Below are 25,452 nucleotides of genomic sequence, written 5' to 3'. Positions count from 1 at the left end.
TGAAGGTTCAGCACATTAATGTTCTTCAAAATGTCACACATTTGCATGCATAATGAATAGGCAGAGTGTTGGCAGGTAATCACCATATGTGAGATGAATCACAAAGGCCAAGAGAGTCAAGGTAAAACTAACAAGATAGGTTAATTAATGAGACACAAATTTTAATGTGAATACTTAACCTACAGTTAAATCCAAAAAGGAGGAAAGAGCTCTATTCCAATATACCTGAGGCTATTTTCCCACAGTTGAAAACTATAATCAAGTTGTGAAAATAACATCTTTTAAAAGCTATGTGAATCTAATTAAGTAAAATTAGAAAGTATATCCATGCAAAAGAACACTATGTAGCCAGTAAGGACAGTGAGGCAGATCTCTATTACCAAAGAAACATGTCCGTATTGATAAATAAAAACAAAATGTTACAAAAAGATTCATATAGTCAGATTTTAAAAACTTAGGATAACAATGAAGTCTGAAAGGATATCTAGTAAACACAGTTTGTACCTCTGGGTAGTAAGGGTAATAGATGAGTTTAACTTGCTTCTTTATTTCTTTCAATGCCATTTGAAACTGTCTCCCACCCTCCTTCATGGCAAACATGAATTACTATTAAACTTAAAAAAAAATTCACCCTTTCCATTCCTGTTCGATATCGCTAAAGAACCTTATAACACAAGTGTGGTTTCCCAATAGGTTTTCCTATGGGGAGAATATAATGTATGCTAGCTTAATAAATATTTAAATCCAGGTGATAGTTAAATTTTAACAGTATATAACTAAGTTGGTAACTCTGGTGCTTTGGGTTGAACCAACTCAATTTCCCCAAAGTTGACGATACAGGAATATCCATATACAAGGTCCAGTAGTATTCAGTGATCACAGCCTAAAATAAACTTAACTGCACGACGGTACAGTAAACCCTAACCTACTATTTCTTTCTGCCTTTCATATGATTCCTAAGAATAAGGTCTTTTCAATAAATGGAAGAGCTCTGAAAATCACAAATGTAAGCTATACATATTACATAAACATATGCAAAAGCTATATAAGAATACTCAAAGCAGGTATCTTGAAAGCCTTGTTGAAACAAGCCTTAGGAATGCTCTGGTGGAGCCACAGAGCTTAAAGCACTCAGGAGGAATAAAGGGAAGAGCAGGAGAGATAAGACAACTAGGTAATGTAGGTCATTCACAGAACAAAACGAATATATGCCAGAACAGGAAGGTCTGAGAGGCAATCTGCACTGTTACCAGAGTCACTGTGCAAAATATAGAAGGATTTCAGTATTTTTATGTAAAGAAATTTAAGATTGTTAATGAAGCTGCAAGGATGGAAAAATATTACATTATAAAAATATTAGCAACAGGGTTGCCACCTTAACAGTCTAATATTTCTAGTCTCTCAGATTCATTAAATTGGTTTTAATGAAGAAATTTTGGAAGATTCCAGGATTGTTTATTCTCAATTAGAGGGGAGTAGTCATTAAGTTTTAATAAAATCCTGAGAAATATATTCAAATGCTGTGGCTTCTAATATTCATCAAGAGATTTATATCCATTAATTAATTTAGATATTCAATCCTGCTATCAAAATCAGGCAAAGACATCGCAAGAAAACTACAAACCAATATCCCTTATTAATACAGACATAATAACCCTCAACAAAATACAAGCAAACTGGATCCAGCAACACATAAAAAGCATTAGATACCATGGCCAAGTGGTATTTATCTCAGAAATGCAAAACTGGCTCAACATATGAAAACCAGTTAATATAACACACCATATTAATAGAATTAAGGTGAAAAACTGCATGATCATCACAACAGTCACAGAAAAAGCATCTGACAAAACCCAACACCCTTTCATTATAAAAACTCTCAACAAACTAGTAATAGAAAGAATGTCTTCTGGCTGACAAAGGGTACACAAAAAACCCACAGCTAACATCATGCTTAATGCTGAAAGCTTTCCCCCTAAGGCCAGGAACAAGACAAAGATACCCACCCTCTCCACTAATCAACACTGTCCTGGAGGTAGGAGGTAGAGCAACTAGGCAAAAAAAGAAATAAAAGACATCCTGATCATAAAGGAAGAAATTAAACTATCTCTATTTGCAGATAACATGATCTTGTGTATATAAGATCCAAGGAATCCACAAAACAGCTACTAAAATAAGTCCAGAAAGGTTGCAGGACAGAAGATTAAATTAATATACAAAAATCCATCTTATTTCTATAAAAGCAATGAACAGTCTGACAATGAATTAAGAAAAAAATTCCACTTAAAATAACATCAAAAAGAATACTTAAAAACAAAGTGAAAAAACCCCCAAGACTTAGAAACTAAAAACCACAAAAATATTGTTGAAAGAAATTAAAGAAATAAATGGAAAAGACATCTTGTGGGGCGCCTGGGTGGCTCAGTTGAGCGTCTGCCTTTGGTTCAGGATGGAGCCCCGCATCAGGCTCTCTGCTCCACGGGAGGCCTGCTTCTCCCTCTCCCACTCCCCCTGCTTGTGTTCCCTCTCTAGCTGTGTCTCTCTCTGTCAAATAAAAAAAATCTTAAAAAAAAAAAAGACTGTGTTTATGGATTAGAAGGCATTATTATTAAGATGGTAATACCCCTCAAACTGATCTACATACAATACAATCTCTACCAAAACCCTAGCTGCCTTTAACAGAAATTGACAAGCCAATTGTAGACTTTGTATGGAAAAACACAAGGTATCCAGAATAGCCAAAACAATCTTGAAAAAGAACCACAAACATGGAGAAATCATACTTCCTTTTTCCAAAACTTCCTACAAAGCTACAATAATCAAGGCAGTCTGGTGGTAGTTGCACAGGATGGACGACAGATCAATGGATCAATGGAATAAAATTAACAATACAGAAATAAACACATTCGCAGTTGATTTCAACAAGGGTGTCAAGACAATTCAATGGAGTGAAATTTTTCACAAATGGTGCTGGGACAACAGGGTATACAACTGCAAAATAAATGAAGTTGGACTCCTACCTTCCACCATATGTAAAAACTAACTCAAAATGAATCACAGACCTGAAAAACTTAAAACTATAGAACTCTTAGAAGAAAAAAATTCAGGTGCACATCTTCATGACTTTAGATCAGGCAGCAGTTTCTTTGATAAGACACCAAAAGCACATTCAGTAAGAGAAAAAAATTAGACCTCATCAAAATTAAAATGAAAAATTTTGTGCTTCAAAAAACACTATCAAAAGATTAAGAAGACAGCCCACAGAATGGGAGAAAATATTCACAAATCAACCATCTGATAGGAGACTTGTATTCATAGTATATGAAAAACTCTTACAACAGTAAAAAGACAAATAAGGCAATTAAAAATGGGAAAAGGGTTTGAATAGACATTTCTCCAAGAATATATACAAATGGCCAATACGTAATGAAAAGATGCTCCACATCATTAGTTACTAGAGAAATGTAAACCAAAACCATAATCAGATACCACTTCAGACCCACTAGAATGGCTAATATTAAAAAGAGGGACCATAGCAAGTGTTGACAGGAAGTGAAAAGATTGGGACCCTCTTACATTGCTGATGGAAATGTAAAATTCAGTCACTGTGAAAAACAGTATGGCAATTCCCCAAAAAGTTGACAGATCTACCACACAACATAGCAATTCTACTCTTAGGAATTTCCAGCCAGAAGACTAGAAAACCTGTGTTCACACAAAAACTTAAGTTCAGAGCAGCATTATTATATATAACAACCAAAAAAGAGGAAACAACCCCAAATGTTCAAAAATTGATGAATGGATAAACAAAATACAGTATATCCATACAATGAAATATTACTGGTCCATAAAATGGAATGAAGCACTGATACATGGTACAACACGGATAAACCTTGAAAACACGATGCTAAATGAAAGAAGCCAGACACAAAAGGTCACACATTGTATGATTCTCTCTATATGTGATGTCTAAGAACAGGTGACTCTAGAGACAGAAAGTAGATTAGTGGTTGTTAGGGGCTGGGAGGAGTAGAGATGAGGAGTGACTGCTAAGGGGTATGGAGTTTTGGGGGGTGTGGATAAAAACGTCCTGGAATTAGATAATGATGATGGTTGCATAATTCTATGAATATACTAAAAATCAATGAACTGTACACCTAAAAAAATTTAAAAGTAAACTAAAAAAAATTCTTGTTTTTAACATGTTTCTCTACTAGGCTGTAAACCCTGCAAGAGTCATGTTGCCTTATTATTATCTACCATACCCACAGATAAACTTTCAATAAATATTACTGATAGATTAGAATGGATGCATACTTTATGCAAGTTGTAGGCATGTACTAATTTATTCAAAAAATTTTTCTGTGCTTTGGATTTCACATTAGTTTTATTTAAACTATTTTCAGATATCTACACTTAGTAACAAATAGCAATGCTTTCAGATAACTTATAAAACAGTAAATATCGGTTTACAGCCTTGTCTCTTCTTACTACACCCTGAAGGACTGATGAAAGCCTTTCATCTTTATACTCCCATTACCTGCTTCATTAAGATTTGCTGCATTGTCTAAACAGTGGCCAGATTATTCTTAGGAACAGAAACATTTAAATTTAAAACTATACCATTTTCAAATTAAAATAAAGGACATCTTTAAGAAATATAGGGTCACTAAAATGCTAACTTGGGGTTCTTCTGTAATTACTAGTTCTGTTTATGAATAGACTTTAATGGCCTCTTTATTCTTGAGATAATAAAATTAACACAAACGGCTTGTACAAGAAAAGCTTATTAATGTTTCATGGTTCCTCAACTCTCCTATACTGAAAACTAAAGTGTTAATCATGCAAGGTAACCTACGGTAGCCTTAACTTTAGTCTTTTATAAAATATTCATGAAATATCCTTTTAAAGATCTGAGATTATTTTAACACTGCTGTCCTCTCATAACTGTGGGAAATGCTTATGGACTATTGTACTAAAATAATGCTGATCCATTTAAATAAATTCTGGTCATTTAGAAAAAAGTGATTTACTCCCCGCAGTAGTGCCCATTTTTATTTTCAAAATAAAAATCTGAAAATTTTTTATTCTGTGTTTTGTGCAGTGTTCAGAGCAGCATCCTTATCAAACTAAAATTTTAATTTGAAAACAACTCTGTACACTACCATCTTTTCTTCAAAATAAAAACTTCTGGCCCAATATAGAGTAAGAAAAGTTGCCTACACTTGGTAATCATAAAATGTCATCTGTCATAACTAAAAATAGTGCTACCGTGCATGCCTTACATGCAAAAGTCATCCAATTACATTTTGCCTCAAATCAAATTCTTACTGAAGCTCTTCCTTGAATAGCCTCAAGTCAGGTTTCAATTTTAAAATCTTTTGTCTAGGGGGAAAAAGTTGAACTAGTGGGTCCTAAAAATACTGGTAGGTCAGGGAATGGCTGGCAGGACAATAATTACTTCCTAAGCAAAAGCAAATATTAAGTTTTCTTTAGTCAGGCAGTAAGATGGGAAATTAATAAACAAGTATACATTAGAATGATAATAAAATGTTATTTTTCAGGACCATAATCTTTAAATAGGTAATTATGTATTTATTGGGAATCATAATCCTTAAATTCTTCTCAATGGCCAGGAAAGTGACTAGAATTTAGAGCCGATCATTTAACCCTACATAGTAAGCTCTCACCTCTACCCAGTAAGCACTCACCAAGCTAGTTAAGTGACAGGTAGAACGTCCAGAAAAAGATCTGTATAGAATGGGAACTTAACTCTTCCAGCAAAGACAGTTAAGAGGGGCGTGAGTCCTATTTCTTCCTTCAATTTACCAGCAGTATGACCCAGACTAGATCACTTAACCTAGTTTCCCCCTGTATAAAAAATTAGAAAATGGATACCAAACTAAGTAGTTAGTTGAAGCTGAAAAGAAATTTCACACAATGGAAATACTTGGTGAACTACACACACTAAATAAAGGTAGTATCATAAAAGACAAAGTCAAGCAGGGCAATCAAATATTAAATGCAATGCTTCACTAAGCCCGGATTTCTTGAAATATGAATTCAACTTTCTCTGAAAGCACTGCTAATTTGGTTTCAGTGAGCAAGGTTCAGGTTGATGGATACCTACAACTGCTACAAAGTATCTCAACCAAACAGTTGGCAAAAAATACTGGCGTCTCTCTTGGCCATCTCCTCTTCCTATAACTTGAGTTTCCTGAAAGATCACGCACAATTTTGGGTCCTTGTCTCTTTTATCACTAAATCTTTCCTGTTTTACTTTCAACAACATTACAATGCATTGGCCAATTTCTACCACCACACATCTGAGGAAAAAACAGTTTAGGTAAAATCAGCATAAATTCTATACTTGCCTTTTCTATAATTTAGTAATCCCCTAATCTGAACAAGGAACTGTCCTGAGTACTTTGCATATTGAGGCCTAGAAGTATTATTAAATAAACTATGTAGGGGGCGCCTGGGTGGCTCAGTTGGTTAAGCGACTGCCTTCGGCTCAGGTCATGATCCCGGAGTCCCGGGATCAGGTCCCGCATTGGGCTCCCTGCTCGGCAGGGAGTCTGCTTCTCCCTCTGACCCTCTCCCCTCTCATGCTCTCTCTCTATCTCATTCTCTCTCTCAAATAAATAAAATCTTTAAAAAATAAATAAATAAATAAATAAATAAATAAATAAATAAACTATGTAGGGTCACAGATTGAAATTCTGGTCTGACCACAAAAGCCTCACTTTCTCCATTATACCACATTTTGTATTTAAAGGAGTGCATCAGTACTCATACAGGCCTCATTTGTTAAGTTAAATTCACCAATTTAATTAGTTCATGTGGCTTTCATACTTCCTTTAATCTCACATTCTATTTCTAGCTTTATTAGAAGGCAAAAAATACAGCAGAAAATAATTCTAATTTCCCACTTCCAATTTCTCTAAACCACAATAATTTTCCTTCCACAGGAAAATTTATATAGCTAATTCCATTTTCTCTAAGGTAAAGCTAAATAAAAGCTTTCAGCATGTTAAATATATATATTCCTAACCAATGATTCTCCCTACCTGTGCCAATGTGAATAATCTTTAGTTGTAAAGGATGTCAAAATAAGGACTCTTCCTATAAAAAGCCTGTTAGTTCCAGTAAATTTTGGTAAGCATGCAGTTATTTATTTTAAATTACTAGAACTGATCAAGATGTACACAAATGTAAATATGAAATTAGAACAGACATTGGTTCAATGCATAATTTACTATGGTTTAAATTTTATTTCTTGTTGGCATCCAAGCATTACATCACAAGAAATAGGAACCAAACCTTAGAAATAGGAAATCACTGCTCAAAATCCTATTTTCTACTAATAAGAACTAAATGGAAAACATACTGTTCTGTAACTCTAGAAACTTGAAAAGCTTAATAGACTGGAATATGGGGAGGGGCTCAAAGCAAATTATTAGTACAAAGAAAGAGAATTAACTTCAATACTAGGTAAACTAATTATATTTATACAGACAGCCCATAACTTAGATGGTTCGACTTTAGGATGGTGCGAAAGCAGTACGTATTTAGTAGATCTCATACTTTCAATTTTGATCTCTCCCTTGGCTAGTGGCACATGGGACGCTACTCTCACGAGGCTGGGCAATGGCCACGAGCGGCAGCTCCCAGTCAGCCACGTGATCACGAGACAACTTATAAAACCATTCTGTTTTTCACTTTCAGTATAGTATTCAATAAATTACATAGACAGTCAATACTTTATTATAAAAGAGGCTTTGTGTTAGATTATTTTGCCCAATTGTAGGCTAATGTAAATATTCTGAGCACATTTAAAGTAGGCTAGACTAAACTATGAGGGTTAGTAGGTTAAGTGTATTAAATGTATTTTCAACTTACAATATTTTCCATTTATGATTCATTTATCAGGATGTAACCCCATCATAAACTGGGTAAGATCTGTACGTCTATAACCATTTATATCTACCATATTCACATTGAATATAAATGCTCACTGGAATAAACAGCTGATAGTACAAATGAGGTAGTATTCACATCAGAATGCTAAAACAGACCAGAATAACATATATCAAATTATTTTAATTATTTCAGTGGAAAAAATAAACAAATGGGTGCATCCAACAAAAAACAGCTATAATTCCTCTTATTCTTATGAAAATCGTAATTTTAACAAGTCTTCAGTCTGAGAACAGAAATTCCTAAATCTATCTCAATGCTCAACTCTTAACAATGGATTTACAGGGATATCAGTAATATCTGATAATTTTTAATCTTTAAGTTGCTTTGAGCTCAAGTAAATGCTCTATAGAATAAAGCTGATAGTGGTGATACAGTATTTGAGGAGAGACAATAGTATTTTAGTGTCTATCAATACCTTCCATAAATGCCTAAGTGGTGACTGGCCTGAAACGTGAAAGCCCTGAAGATTTAAAAACATACGTTTGTACATTTTACACACACACACACACACACACACACACACGTAACAAAAGTCAGCAACAACCATGATGAAGCAGAGAAACAGAAAATTTGGTCTCAGAATACTGTTCTGAAGATGCAAAGAAGAGAGCTGGTTAAATTAAATTTAGTAACATTGTTGAGCCTAAATTCTAGCAAGAGATGAGATCAACTGAATAAATAAAAAGGGAACCTGGGGGATACCTAGAGACCAAAATAAGAGTTCTATTCACTGCTTAAATATTCTTCCTACGTGCAAGCATGTAATCCAACCCCTAAGGACCAAGAGAAATTATTCTCCTGGCCCACAGAGTCCTCACTAGGCTTAACATTTTGACAATACTCAAGAACTAACCACACCTAACCTTCTTTCACTGCTAGTGTGAAAGACTACTGCCTATTTTACTGCAGAATGAAGACCATACAAAAAGAGATATACACCATGTTCAATAAGATGACACAGACTATATAAACATGGGTCGATTTAGTAGGTTTTATATTTTTCAATCTTCAGTTGTTCTAATAAATTGTATAATAAAAAACAAAAGCCCCGTGTCATCAGCTATGTGGTCCTGAATAATTTAATCCCTTTCATTTTCTTGGTTTCCTTACCTGTAAAATGAGAAAGTCAGAATAAACAACTAATAAGGTGCCCTGTCTGCACTTTTCAAGACTGTACGTATAGGGGTCAAGGCCAGGACTAAACCTAGCTGAACGTCAGAGCTCTCAGCCTCTCCCTTCACTGTGGTATACAGACCAACAAGGAGACCCAATGATGAAGCCACCACTGCTTCCGACTTCATGGAATTCATGGCTAGATACACATGTATATCCAGATACATATCTATATACCCACACAGACATCTATAGAAGATATATAGGTATCCTGACTCTTTTCCTAGCCTCTAAATTCCAGGAAGGCAGAAACAGTGGTGGCTTCATCACTGCGTCTCCTCGTTGACTCTGCACAGTTTGCAGAACAATGGAGTACCTCCACCTGAGAGGATTAGTAAAGCCCTCAAGGAAGACTAGGCCTTTGATTAGTATGACTTGAACAGAATGAATGGGAAGAAGGGGCATTCTAGACAGAAAAAAAACACAGCAAATGCAAAGAACATTGAAGGCTGGGGACAGAGTAATGAGAGATGGGATTATAAAGGTTGGGACTGAGCCAGGGAATGCCTTCTCAAAGTCCAGGATAGACAGTATGAACTTTTAAGTAAAGAGAAACCTCTTAAGTGCTATGATTACAGGCAGAGTTCAGGAAGATTAACTTGGCTGTGACACATAGGATTTAGTGGAAAAACCAGTGAAAGAGTCCTGGTGAGGAATTAGGAATACCCAGACGTGGATAAATAAATAAAACAGAGAAGATAATTTCCACCATTCCTCCCACTACATACCCATACAAGACTTTGAACCACATATAAAAGAAAACATTTGTGAATTTACTGTTTTTTAATATAAACCTTGCTCTCATCAAGTGATTTTACTACTTAAAACTGACAAAATAACTGTTTCAGAATTGAAACGATCAGAAATGCATACGTAATATTTAATCTTGGCCAAAGTTTCAGGACAGACACTTTAATACATTTGTACAATATTCTGTACCATCTTAAAAAATAATACTGTGTATCATCTTTCTGGAGGGCAATTTTGCACCATGACCCAAAAGCCTAAATACTGTAACCCAGCAATTCGGAAATTATCAGGATAAAAACAAAGATTTATATTCATTTTAACACTGTTTATACTTGCAAAAACATTAGGAATAACAAATTTTTAACTAGATGGGATGTATTTATGTATATATAAATATATATACATTTTTGTAGGAGATTTAGGTGTCTTGAAGACGAAAACTTTTGCTTCACATGGAGTGGTTTTGTTCTGATGTATTAATTTTAATGGTGTGTGTGTGTGTGTGTGTGTGTGTGTGTGTGTGTGTGTATGTTGAGGGGGTCATATGGTACGTTTTGCTCTGTAGTCTTTCACTAAATGGGGAAATGCCTTTTATTTAAAATATATTCTACATTGCTTTAATGGCTAATGGCTATATCATTCTAAGTATGTACTATTAATTCCATTGCTCAATCTTCATACTACACAGCTTCTCTGTAGTATTTAACCATTCAATTCCCAATTCTTTATCATTAAACTTGTCATTTCTCTGAGCTTCACAGAAGTTCTATAGTCACTTCAAATCTGAAGCTTCTAAAACCGAACTTGGCATCATTTCTGCCATTTCCTACTGATACTGAAAAGCTCTAGCACTTCCAATGTCCCATTCCAATGGAAATCATGTTGTCCTCCGAGTCCCTCCCTCACCCTAGTCCCACAAATCTATGCCAAATGTCAAGTATTTGAGTTTCTCAAATCTGTCACTTCCTTTTCATGCCTATTTTCAGGCCAAGTTCAGTCATTATTTGCTTTAAATCTGGGCACAAATACAGTCTTCCTAACGGCCTCTACGTTCTCCTCGAATTTCTCTTACACAGCACCCCCAAACCAGTCTTTCAAACCTGTTGTCATTTTATCACTCCTGACTTTAAAACTTCCAAAAGCTCTTTATTTCCTTCCTGGTAAAATCCAAAAGCCAATGTCTTCTGCAATCTTCTCATAAGGTATCTTCTCATAAAACCAGACAACCTCAAAACTGGAAGCCTAGAAATCATCCAAATGAGGAAACTGAATGAAGACCCAAAAGGGTAAGTTTCTTACTATGGCCAAAATTAAGTTACCAAACCAGAAACTTAAAAACCTAAATCAGTATTTCCTAAATTTGCCTGATAGTAACACAAATGACACCAAGATGTTTAATATACAGATGGCCAGGCCCTTCCGCTGTAAATTCTGATTCATTAAATCTGAGTCTGATCACAGGAATCTGTATATTTAAAAAGCACTAGGTGATGCTCATCTTCAAGGAAGTTTGAGGAAACCTGACCCCGATCTTGCAAATCTTCTATATTCTTTGACCATGTCGATCTATCTTTCAACTGCTGTCTTATACTCTGTTCTTTCCAAAAAGCTCTACTCACTGTCTCAATTATACCTTGTTTAGAGGTTATATCATGCTCCCACCCTACCCAAACCTCCAAACTTTCCCATTCCTTCCTATTCTAAGCTCTTCACAATCTTAAGCAATGCTTTCCATATAACTCCAATAATCAAGTACCATGTGGATTTCATTTGTTGCAATTATGCTGCTAAGAATGGAAAATCAAAGATAAAAACACATGTAAGAGAATACAAATTAATACTGGTTTTAGCCTGAAAGACAAAATGTCTTAAATACTAGTTAATCAGCAACAAAACAAAACAAGAAAAAACAAACTTTTTAAAACATTGAAATCAGAGTAGCTCTCACTTCTATTATACTATTGTACTTCACCATCGTTAGATGACTGTGTTTCAACCTTGGCACTTAAGGTAAGGAGGTAACAGTAAGAAAAAGGGGGGGGGGCGCTAAGTTTTTTTTTTTTTTTTTTTTTAAGTATACCCAGAGTCTAGATCTGTTTCTCTTCTCTATTTGTCACACACTTCTAAAATGAAAAAACCTCATTTCCTCATAAAATCGGGAAAAACTCATTCCATGGCAGTTTCACCTCCTCAGTGATTTCCATTTAAGTCGTAATCTATAATCTAAAACGTTAATACTAAAATATAACTTCACCAATAAATCAGAAAAATAGGTAACAAGCAAAAAAAAAAGACAAAGACAAGCACTAAAATATTAGGCCATTCCATTTAACATACAATGTGAAGCTCCCCAGAGATATCCAAGAGTAAATGTGACTTTACATTTAGTGCCTAAAAATAATCAAAATAAATTTCTGGCATAATATGGGCTATACTGGATCTTAATTGCTCCTGTCTCAAAATATCCCTCAATTAGTTCAGCAAATAAATAACTTAAGATGTTATTAAATAGTCTAAGATTTAAATTATTAATACAGAACCTTAGTATCTGCAGAGTAGACCATGATGTAACTTTTACCCATTTTTAAAGCTTTTTTTATTGTATTGTTATCACTACTCTCAATTTTAATTATCAAACACTAGTGTTTCAATTCACCTTTCATTAGGTCAGAAGGATGAAGAAATAAAAGTCCTTCTCTTCATTAAATTCACATATAAAGAAACCATACAGATAAAACTCCAAAGCTGTATTGTTTTCTGGTCTCTAAATTCTAACTATAAAAATCTTTGTCTCAATGTGAACTCAATCTCAAATTCACCTTTTCCCCAATTTATTGAACCAATTTTTAAAAGGATGTTATGAATGTTACTGTAATTAGCTCCACATACTGCTTTTAGAAACATTATCACCAATTTTGCAAACAATTCTGCTATAGAAGGAAATAACATTTTTTTAAAACAACTATAAAATTTAAATGTGGCCAGAAAAAAAAAAAACTGTGTAATGCCTACCTGGACTACTTAAAATAGCTCTATTTTTAAGACAATTTATTACAAGGGGTCAGATATATAGCTTACCACCTTCTCTTTTTTTTTTAAAAAAATGGCACATTTAACCATCTACATAAAATATTTTTAAAATATTCATTACAGTCAACATTTTAGCACTTATGGGCTTAAATTCTTACACAATGACCCACTGAGACTTGAAAGGATCTGCTGGGCTTTCAAGCGGGAGGAAAGGGGATCAGGATCAAGATCACTGATTGGTTATTACAAGGACAAAGGTTAGAGACTTAAATAGAGACATGCATTTAAAATTAGTGTGTATACAACTTAATGATTTCAAGATATACAAAAATATAATCTACTTAAAATGTGACTGGTAAAGACATTAAAGGTTCAATCAGATTTCCAAAGAAGAAACAAGCTTAATTGCAAACACAGTACCCTACTACCTACAAAAATCTTGGATAGAATTTCAACTACACCAAATCAGCTTTAAAAAAAATACTCCGTCACAGAAAATATGTCATTATGTAATACAAAGATAGCTGTGTGAATTTATCGCACCAAAGTGCCAACAAATGAAACTACACTGTTTACAACGTGCAAGATTAAAGAATAGAACCTAATCAACAATAGGATTGCAAAGCCTAAATCAAATGCCAGTGAAACAGAACAGCATGACATTTCCTCATACACAACCAAATATAAAAACATATGAAATAGCTGTTTTAATCTTTAACTTTTAAAGCTTTCATAAGCTCCATTTCCAATCCAAAATATATCTAAAATTGCAAAGCTTATTCATAGCAATATATTATTGGTCACATAAAAACACTGAATAGAAGATTAAAAAGCATATACCCTTATCCTTCCAATTTTTCTTCTGACAGTCCATCTCTTGTCACGATCTGCCCTCCAGATGCAATTATCAATTATGCATACCAACAGAAAAGCTGTAACTGCACAAATCTACCCTGTGAGACATGAAATACCGGTTCCTCAACCGAAGTCTGCAGTCTCTGCTGCACAACTGCAGCAGGACTGAAGTCACCTGACGTCTTCTGGGTGTGGAACAGTCTGACGCAGTGCAATCTGTAACTAGGCTGCTAATACTCAGGCACTACCGCCTTCCTCCTGTGTGTTTATTGTTCTAATCTTTTGCTTGTTGCTCATACCAAAGGGAGCTACTTCTGCAGGGGGAGGGGCAGGCTACCAAAGAAAGGCAAGAAATGAGAGCTGTTCTTTTGGCAGAGTTAACCACTGAATATATTTGAAATGCACTTACAGCCACATGCAATTTTTTTCTTTTCATAGATGGGTGAATTATGCTGTTGGTTTCAGTTTCATTTAAAACTCTAAAATCAATAGTTACCTAATAAGATAAAAATGGACTGATCCAAAGAAGGGTAACAGCTTAAATTTCAAGCCTGAGAAACACTGAATCTCTTCTTTCTCCTGAGTTTATTAAGGCTTAAAGCATTCAGCGTTTGCACCCTTATGAGGGTATGAGTGGAGAATCACAAAGTCAAATTATTAATATTTGCTGAATATATTCTACTTAAGGAAAAAAAGGTTTTATTCAATTTCAGGAGTCTCATCTTTCTAATGTAATGCTATTTCTTCTTTTACAATAATGGAAATCTAGACACTTAAAAATATATATTTATTCCTAATCATCACCTGCTACAACTCAATCTTTCAATAAATATCTATTAAACATTACTGCAGGTACTATTAATAGACTCTTAGCTTGAAGAGAAATATTCATGTGCTAATTATATCATTTGCCTTGGGAAAATGACATAAGACCAAACCAAAATTTTACTGATAAACACAAAAACAAATCTATGTATAGGACTTCCAAAATTTTTGCTCAACTTTCCTAAAACTGGCATTCATTCCAGTGCAGAATGTCTTTACTAATGTTCCACAACTGGTTTAACTGATGCAAGCATTCAACGAAGCTATAGAGGCAATATTTAATGACAAATCAGCTAAAATGTTCTAAAGTGTGTGATAGGATAAAGTATTATAAGATATATGGCCTATGTATAGAAGTACATACTTCTGAAGATGATATAGCTACACTGAAATTGGCGTATTTTCTGGAACTTGCTATAAAATTCTGCAAAATCCTTAGAATCAGAAGTAGTCTGGTCAATGACTCAGTTCTTTCCTATCTGCCTTTCTAACTCCATACATAAATAAGGCAAAGCAATTTTTAAAGAGAGTCTACTATTCGATGCTCAAAAGTTAGTATCTAACTTAAAATTTTATTCACTGGACTCGTGTACAATGTGGTATTTGAGAACCCTGTCGCAAAGTCAAACAATGGCTGAAAAAGTCTGGCTTCTCCACACAGTACTTTGAAATCTCAAACTATTCAGTTAAGTATCAAATATTTCCAAAATACTATCTCTAAAAATGAATCCCTTGAAACTGCAAAGACATGTAAATACATTAGCATTAGGATAAAGCACTCAAAAACAGTGCCCAAACGCTGCTTTCAAGACAGAGATTACTGCACAAATAGGAGAGAAAAAAAAGATTTCTTGAGACAAAGGTATTTGCTATTTATCCTATTCATATCTGCTGGTGCTTGATTTGATTCAAAACATTTAAAAATAGTTTCAGAGAGCAAGAATGTGTGATAATAATAACCATTCATCTAAACGTTAAATACATTTAAAAGCTCCTGGCAGATTTAAAAGTCAAAGTAGGAGCCCTGAAATTTGATCTTACATACTGATACCTAATTCTTTAATTTTTAGGGTCTTTGCATTTGAAACTATTAAGTTTGCAGGAAAAACTAACTCATATAAATCAACTGACATTTTGCCCATTTCTTTCTTAAAAAGTTTTAAAGGGGTTATGTTGAGTTTGGTTAGCTAAGCAAGAGAAGTACCGAAATTTAAAAACCTGGTAATACAAATCTGTTAAAAACATAAAGCCATATGAGCTATGCTTTTAGTGAGGATCAAATGAATTAGCATACGCAAGGCCTTAGGACAGTCCCTGACAAAAAGTGGGCCCTATATAAGTCCTAGCTATTTAACACTATTATTATGCTACAAATAACAATCAAGCTAGTAGGAGATAAGGTACATAACACATCTAAGAAAGCGCATATATGAAGCCATTCAATTCTAGGGAATAACCCAATACCTTTCTAAACAAGTACAAGAATACACATACACACACACACACACACACACACATTATTGTGCTTTGCTATACAGTTCCATTATACTCCAGCTCAGAAAAATTTATACATGGACAGTTTACAGGTCCTACTCCACATTAAATCTCAACATAACAGACAAAGGACATAAATCTGTTAAAAACTTACCTTCACTTATTTTGTTTTCCTTCAAATACTTAATATTTTGTTTAAAAAATGAACTCTTTCAAGGACAATTTTCAAATAGAACATACATCCCAACTTGTAAAACAGCACTTTGAATATTTGGGACAGGAACCGATTTTTACCTGAAAAGTAAAAGCTTCCAAAGGAGGAGACCACAGAAGATTGGGGAGGGTGGGTGACGGAAGACATTCTCCTTTTTAAAATGCAAAATTAGCCTTACACAGAACTTTTGAAATAAATTTTCCAGAGTTCATGTTTGGCGACTTCCCACTCCTCAATATCCACATCCCCAGTAGGCAAAGCATGACAAAAACAAAGAAAACCTCCCAAGCATAACCCTAACTCCTTTCCAAAGGGTACCATGCTCTAAAATCAGCTACACTCTCTAGATTTTTCTTCTCCTATCTCAAATCAAAACTCTCATTTTCTTAGCACACTTAACCTCAGTAGTAGGAAAATCATGTGATTAAGTCAATTCCTACTAAAGAATAAAAAAAATTCCTTTCTCTATAACCTTCTCATGGAGAGAGGGAGAGAGAGAGAGAGAGTAAATAGCAGGATTTCAGACTGAAGACTGTACTTTGGAACAGGCAGCAATATGTAAGCTGTAAGTCTGCTCCAGCCAGCCTTCCCAAGATATTCCTCCTTTCCCATTTCTTTCCTTCCTCCTCTTCTGAACCCCAGAAAAATTCAAGTTTTTGTTTGTTTTCTTTACAATATTTAGAAATCAAGGGAAATAAATGAAAAAGAGGTGGTCATTTGGATTTAAATAGTCTCTAAGTTGGGGAATGCTAGTGTACAATTCTTCATAGCTAAAATAAATACTTCTACTTTCTGGAAACAGAAAACAAGAATCTTTTTTTTTAAATAATTATAGTTACACAGGAGTTTTAAACTTATTTCAATATTTAATTATCCTGAGCTATATACAAAAATATAAAACTAAACATATGTCTCATTACTGAAAGGTATTAAACAATGCTGTTTAATACCACAAGCTGTACTATAATGCCCTCTATGGACTAAATTATAGCACTTCAACATTAACTATTAAATTGAATCTGAAGACATGGAGAAACCTTTGTCTAGAAAATGAATGGAACACAAGTTCAAATGGCAAAAAAATAAGAGTATTTTAAAGTCTATAAACAATTTCATATAAGTGGGGCTAAAAACAAATACTAAAATCCATAGAAAAACTGAAAGTGATATACTACTCACTAAGAACTAAAGGCTGGCTTCACGTATTATAATCTAAAATAAATATACATATTCCAAAAGATCCAAAACATTTTAAAATTCAGAATCAAAAAATTAATAGTCACTAGGCTCTGAACAGATCTTGTAAAACTTATAAATTTTCACCAAACCACACGGGTTTGGGGGAATCTTTAAGGTCATTCCATGTTTAAAATAACATGACTCAAGCATTTGTCTGATTCAGTACAATGTGTCAAAACCCTTCTATAAAGTCATTTTTAAAGTCATTTGTTAATGTAAAGCAAATATCCACAACTCACTAAATTTCTCTGGTCATCTGAATTTATTTCCTACAGTCAATTATAAAGCATTCTGTAGACCTATTTTCTATATACAACACTAGATGGCACCAACACCCATCCAGTAGATTGCTAATTCTGGGCATGCAGTCCAACAAAAACTGTGTTCCCAATTTTCTGAGTCTTTCCATCTGATACTAGGGAACTAGAGATCAGAATATGATGGCAGTAGAAAAAACAACTCCACCACCAAGAAAGCATGTGATCTCTGACCAGAATTCAAAATCAATTGTAAATAGCTAAGAATCAGGTATAAAAATAAAGTAATAGATACATACATACATATTTTCCTTTGTGAAAACTGAAAATGTCCATTAAAATGTATAGTAAAATAAAAATTGTTCTCAAAACTATAACATAAAAGGAGCTGTCATCCTTTGTAAAGAACTCTCATAAAATCAGAAACAGATGAACATCTAAATTTAAAAATGGGCAAAGGGTATGAACAGGCAATTCACAAAAGAAATAAAAATAGCCAATAAATACATGGAACATGTTTACTTTCACTAATAATCAAAAATCAAAACTGCAAGATACCACTTCATCCTACCAAACTGGTAAAGGTTTTTTTTATTTGTTTGTTTTTTAAGTGTCAAATACAGGCTGTCTGGAAGGATACCTAAGAAATAAGTCATATATCAGGACTCTGAAGGTGTATGAGGTGACTAGTTGAGACAGGAAGAAGACTTACTGTCATTGTGCTCTTTGAATTTTGTATAATGTGGAATATTACCTAATGAGCAAAAGAATAAATAATATCAATTGTTGGTGATAATAGAGAAATGGGTGTTTTCTTTTATAGAGGGGGGAAAAATCAGTACAACTTTTCTGACAGCCAATTTTTGTCAAAACTCTTAAAAATGCTCATACTCATTTACCTAGGGTTTATTTCTAGTAATTTGTGGAAAAGAGTAATTCAGATATGTAAAACATATTTAAATATAAAGAGGTCAATGACAGCATTATTTATAAATTAAAAAGTCAGAAGCCATCTAAGAATCCAACAATAACAAACTAATTAAATCATATGCAATACCAAGGAACACTAAACATTAAAAAATCATGCAGCAGAATAATGACATGAAAATGTCAGCATTACATAAGATACTGCTAATTTTTTTTAAAGCTACAAACCATGTGTAGACTATGATCCCAATTTGGCAAAACACTTACTTTTTCACTCCATCATAAAGTATCCATACGCACAGAAAACAGACTAGAAGAATATATTCTAAAATATTAACAATTATGTCTGGGCTATATGATTACAAATTTTTCTCATCTCAATAGTTTTCTCTACTTCTCATATTTGTACAATGAGCATGTATTACTGCAGACTGTTTATGTACTGTTGGTCCTGATAGCAGGTCCTTCAGATAAATTCTGACTACTGAAAGTACTGAAGCTCAAAGAGATTAAAACATCTGCCCAAGGTCATACAGCTAATCACTGATAAATCCAGGATTAGAACTCAGGTCTATAAGATGCCCAAAATGAAGTTCTTTCAACCACACTATATTTAGTGTTATCTAACTTTTATGGTACATATTTCATAACTGCTAATTATGAAATATATTCTTATATATATTATTTTTGGTACATAGAGTACCAAAAATATGGTACATATTTCATAATTATTTCAATCTGTATTGGGCTCATAGTAAGCACTAAATAAATCCCCATTAATCTGACATTTACATCACATTTAATATAATTGATTGTTTTATTAACAACAGTCCATCTCTAATTTAGCTATATTGTAAATTTACTAACAGATTTCCAGTTAAAGGTATTTCTACTCAATTTGTTAGATTAAGCATTTTAATTTTTCAGGGTACTTAAATTTCTTACTTTTATCAGATTAACTGCTCAGTGTCATAATTAAAGTCCAACTAATAATTATCAAAGAGTGTCCTAAATATGCTCCCTAAAAATACATTTTAACCAAAATATCAAACCTTAATATCTTAATGCTTTACAGAGACATTTCAAAGGCTATATAGTAAATTTGGAAAAAATGTTTTAAGTCATTAACACTATCTTAAGAAAGCTCTTATTCATGAACACATTTAACAAGCACATATAAATTTGCAAAGGATCATTTTCAATTCTTTATCTGGATAAATGGGCCCTTTTTAAGTGAGTCTTTTATTAAAATGGCAATACTACTTGGTTATTCTTAGATATCACACAGTTTAAGTATAATGAATGAACAATCAAGTTGGTGGTGGTTTACACTTCATTCACCAATAGTTCCAACAAGTCAGGAAAACACAATCTATACTCATTTATGAACAGAAAATATTCTGTGCATTATTGGCAAACCAAGCAACCAACAAACATATTAAGCAATCACTATCGTTAAGTGAAGATCTAAGTGGTTTGATGAAGAGACATTATTAGTACCTTTCTTTACCAATAGCTTACCAACAACATAGACAGCAGTTGTTCACACAAGAGGGTTATTCAGTCTCCACATGGAAGCAAAAGTATTACCTTCATTTTGATATCCCTACATACGGAAAACCATGCAAGAAAATGTACATGATAAACAACTTTCTTGACTTTTTAAAAATATCTTACGTTAGTTAATGCCTCAACACAACAGGTATGTAATAAAAGAAAAGCAACCTTGGTTGCCTGCTAAATTTAGGACTAACCATTCATTCCAAAATGGAAAACAACTGAGAGGGGACAAAACCTAAGTTGGAATCCCAGTTCTTCACCTGCTGGGAAAAAGATCTTCCTTGTGGAATTAAGTGAGAATATAAATAAGAAAGTTAGCCCAATGTCTGCAACACAGAAGTTCAAAACTATTGTGCTTACTATATAATTTGCTAAGTAACCTTGCAAAACAAGACTAAGTCCCAAAGTTAGGTACTGTCATCCATAAAATGGTTCCTTCTTTCAGATTATGGAGGAGACTAAATATGTGAAACTGCTTCATGTTTAGGAGATTTCCCATAAATAGCGGTCTCCCCTTTCCAGGTAAAATGGTAAGTATTCAGTTTCTATTCTGTCTTTCAAAAGTCTCAATTTAAAAACCTCCAAAATAGAAAGAAAACCTAAAACTGAAAGCAAATTGAAAACAAATTAATCTAACTATATTTCAAATGAGTATTATAACCACACTAAGGTTGGGGAAGAGGAAAGAAAAAAACTAATTCAAGTAACTTGTGCTTGATTATATACATTCAATCTTGGGAGGGTTGGAGTGGTAGATTTGCAAAATAATCCTCAATTTATTTTACCGTGTCTACCAGAATCATATTAGAAAACATTCTAAAACTATTTAGAAATATTAGAGGATTAAGCAAATGAGTAAATGTATTGATAGTGTTAGCAGCCACGTTCTCATTACAGAAGGAGCATACAAATATGAAATGAAGGAAGAAAGAAATAATCTTCTGGGAATGGATCAGAATTGGAGGTATCTGTGTGAACTCATGATTTCAAATACATGTATGTGTATGCGCTTAGGTTTATTTGTATGTATTTTATGTTTGTATATAAGCATTTCCTACCTCTGTCCACTGAAAGGCTAGAATGGGAAGACCTCAAGGAGGCAAGGAGTACAACTAGGGTCCAACTCTTGATCTCTAATACTATTCCCATGAATAATGGGTATCTTCAGATATGATACCATGAGAGAGGTAGGGGGTACTACACCATCTTCATTTTGGCCATGAATCCATAATCTCAATCTAATCACTGAGAAACAGCAGACAAATCCAAAATCAGAAAGTTCTATTGAAAAGGGAGAGAGGGAAGGGCCTATGTTCTTCAAAACTGTTAATGTCATAAGAAATAAATACTAGAAATGTAACAGATAAAAGAAGCCAAAAACAACATGACAACTAAAAGCAAATTTTGGCCCTAGATTGGATCTTGTAGTAGAGGACACATTATTGGGTTAAAGGTCACATTAGAATATGGATGGTAGATTAGAAAAAAGTACTTCATCAATGTAAATTTATGAAATTAACGGCTATACTGAGGTTATGTAAGAAAATACCCTTTCTGAAGAATTTAGGGATAAAACAGTGTATATAACTTACTGTCAAATGGTTCAGGAAAAATAAGGATGTATTTAGGTATCCATATCTAGTTATTTATAAAGGAGGTCATAACTGATAAAGCAAATGGGGAAAATGTTAATAGATTAAATTTAGATGAAGACAGTAAGATGTTCTTTGCACTATTTTTATTTTTGCTATTAAGTTTGATGTTACTTCCAAATAAGTTTATTTTTAAAAAGCAACCATCCTTTAAAAAAAAATTCTCCTAAATACCATTGTTTATTTCAAGTCTACTTAATTCCAGTCACAGAAAATTTAGCATCTAATGTATCATAAACCCTTCTTTCGCATAGATTGGTTTTTCAGTTTAGTTCTCACAAAAATCTAAATGTTTCTTTTCACTTTGTCACCCACGGCCAGTCTGCAAATCCACTATGTCCTTAGATGCAAGTGAGTAGGTTTCTACAAACTGACCATAATATCCATACACATACGCCTGCCCCAAATACACCAAAACAGAGCCTCAAACTTTTTATCATATTTTATATAAATGAACAGTCCTATGTGTCTACTCACATTTGCTATCTGTAACTTCCAAAGAATCTTCTGTTCTGCAAAGCCACTCCTAATATCCCAAGGAAGAGCTAGCCTCTCTGTACCTTATTATGTGTTGGTGATCTTCTACTTCCAATCATTATACACTTATATTCCTAACCTGACATTCCTACGCCAAACTTCCATGCCATCATCTAAGGAAAGCATTTCAATTGTCATGTGGTAGTGCTGCCTGTTAGTTAACTATTCTTTTCAGAAGTTTCACTATCTTGGTCTATATACAGTAGTATAAGTGTACACAATTATTGGAATATTTTATCTTCTACCTGTTGTTTTATTTTTAAAATGAGTGAAAAGTAAAAAATGTAAGTGCCAATAATAATCACAGTATATTTTAAATAAAAATAGAAACCATAAATCTTTAGCCACAGATTTTTTTAAGTAAAGAAAGAACATATGAAATGCTGAGCCTAGATCAAAACCTGCCTCTAAACAATGAAATACAGTTAAAGAAAAAAAAAATGTTCTTAATTTTGACCTGAGAAAAATCAGTATTTACATTTTATTATTAAAAATAGTTTGATAAAATTCCTTTATCAAGGGAGAAGAGGGAGAGTAGCATTCATTTTTTTATGACAAATTTTATCCAAAAATATCAGTAAGGCATCAAAGCCTACATCATACTATCTTGCTCATCCTCCTTACAAAATTAGCCTTTCTTCCCAAAATTAAAATTGAATTCTGCCAACAAATGTCATTTTAAGAAAACAAGGAGAATAAATTGAATAATAAATTATCTGAGGAAATTAATATTTTGTTATTTACTATTTATTAATGCTTTAATGTTTAAATGTATCTTCAGTAATATGACACCAAAATTTTAAAACACACCTAAGTATATCACAATTAGGGATGATATGTAATTTTTAGCCATCTGAGAATACAACCGCCCTAATGTTCTTAATAGTCTCTTGCTACCCTTTGGTACATTTGACTTCAGTACACTTAACCATGGTTTTTCGAAGATGGGGAAGCACTTGTACCGTTATAACACATGTTACAATGTTTAGCCATGTCCTTACCAGCCTGTTTTCACCAGCTGACTGAAAGTTGCCTGAGGGCAAGACACTTGTCTTAGTCCTCATTTTCCTCCACACCTCCTCCAAAAAACTGGTACAATGCTTGGTATAAAGCACCGTAAAGCAACTATCCACTGCTTAAAACAAATGCCTATTAAAATTAAAGTCAAAGACCCATTAAGTCACAAGGACCTAATTCAATCCCTTTCTTCTTACAGAGAAAGGCAATCTATTTCTAGAGAGATAAAGTGGTTGTCAGTGGTACAGCCGAGACTAGAACTCACATCACCCACAGTGTTATTACACCACAATGGGTCTCCTTTGCATGACTTCTGTAGCATACATATACTGGGGGTATCCAAAGAGTTTTCTATTCATTACTGAGCTGCTAGGACACTTAATTAAAAAAAAAAAAAAAAGATTGAGTAAAAGAAGCATGAGTAAGTTTTCTCAGAGAAAAGACTTCAATGACTATTTTCTAAAGAGAAACGCTCAACCACTACTTTGACTTCCTTCTTCAACCATCCCTACTTAGGCTTCAAAGGCACTGCCCTCGGGGCGCCTGGGTGGCTCAGTCGTTGGGCGTCTGCCTTCCTTGAGCTCAGGTCATGATCCCAGGGTCTTGGGATGGAGCCCCGCATCCAGCTCGCTGCTCAGCGGGAAACCTGCTTCTCCCTCTCCCACTCCCCCTGCTTGTGTTCCTGCTGTCGTTATCTCTCTCTCTGCCAAATAAATAAATAAAATCTTAAAAAAAAAAAAAGACACTGCCTTCTTCCTTTACTTAATTCTAAACTATTAGGCTATAATCAGCACAGGCCAACATCCCTAGGTTTAGTAAAAATCAACCCAAGGAACTACTGACTCCGGAGTGCTCCAATCTACTAGGGGATTGCTAACAGTAAGTTCTGGGAGGCAATGTTGGGTAGAAAAAGTGGGATTTCACCGGTTCACCAGCTGTTACAAACCATTGCTCACATCACTGTTTATCTGTGGTCTTCACCCACACTATATCATTACCATGCTGCTCTGGGATTCTCAGAGTCTTCTTTCTACCATTGTCTCCTAAGCCATTTTATTGTGCTGTTTAAAAAACCCCATTCCAGGCACGCCTAGGCGGCTCAGGCGGCTCAGTCAGCATCTGACTCTGGGTTTCAGCTCAGGTCGTGATCTCAGGGTTGTGAGATGGAGCCCTGCATCTGGCTCCAACTCAGGGCAGAGTCTGCTTGATATTCTCTCTCTCTCCCTCTCCTTCTGCCCCTCCCCGTGTTCTTGGTCTCTCCAAAATAAATAACTCTTTAAAAAAAATATCTATTCCACTGTGAACTGTCTCCCCTAATCTTCAGCTTCTTTGCCACTACATCCTTTCACTAAAACCCGGCTCTTCCTTGAGGATACTGCTTTCCCCATGTAACCTAAATGGGGGCTGTTTATTCTCTTCTACTTGCACACTCGAGGGAGGAGGAGAGAGGTCAGTACCCTTCTTAGCTCCCCAGTGCTGCTTCAAGACTATCTCGGAGGCCTTGGGCAAAAGTCCTAGTTATTCAGCCCTGACGTTCTCTATCTGCTTACTGCCTCCATCTACCATCCTGCCAGCTGACCCACTTGCCCTTTTACCAAAGTCTTGTGTCCCTAACTTCTAATCTTTTCTACCCCAAGTCTTGCCATCATCCTGGGTGACTTGATGAGAGCAATCCAACCTCTCAGCCTCATGGTTCACTTGACCTTAGCTCTAGCAACCTTCACCCCACTCAACTACAGCCCTTGCCTCATGGCCAAACTTTGGCCATGATAATCCATCTGGAATTGTAAGTTCAACATCCAACCAACAAATACACATGCACAATCCTACTTTGACCACAACCTTCAACTATTCTGGTGTTCATATTTTTATTCTTTTTACCCTTAGTTCTTAGATCTAATTTGGACCACAAGTTCTGTGACCTTCTATTTGCCTATCA

At 34.4% G+C, this 25,452-nt stretch overlaps 1 protein-coding gene across 4 annotated transcripts in view; it reads right to left on the bottom strand.

The window, feature by feature from the left end:
* The window catches only part of RTN4 (reticulon 4), a 65,447-nt gene that overhangs the window by 17,682 nt on the left and 22,313 nt on the right, over positions 1-25,452 (bottom strand). Inside the window, exon 1 of one of the 4 annotated variants that reach the window (XM_025868836.2) lies at positions 13,777-13,988. The exons of the other annotated variants lie outside the window; for them this stretch is intronic. Within the exon in view, the coding sequence (XP_025724621.1) occupies positions 13,777-13,810 (34 nt within the window). The 5' untranslated portion in view covers positions 13,811-13,988. Of the gene's footprint in view, positions 1-13,776; positions 13,989-25,452 lie in introns of those variants that run through there. 4 annotated transcript variants of the gene reach the window in all.

The sequence above is a fragment of the Callorhinus ursinus genome, unplaced genomic scaffold (assembly GCF_003265705.2).
Source record: "Callorhinus ursinus isolate GAN/ISIS: 27379988/994484 unplaced genomic scaffold, GSC_fseal_2.0 scaffold10, whole genome shotgun sequence".
NCBI lineage: Eukaryota > Metazoa > Chordata > Mammalia > Carnivora > Otariidae > Callorhinus > Callorhinus ursinus.
This window is presented reverse-complemented; position numbering and strand designations above follow the sequence as displayed.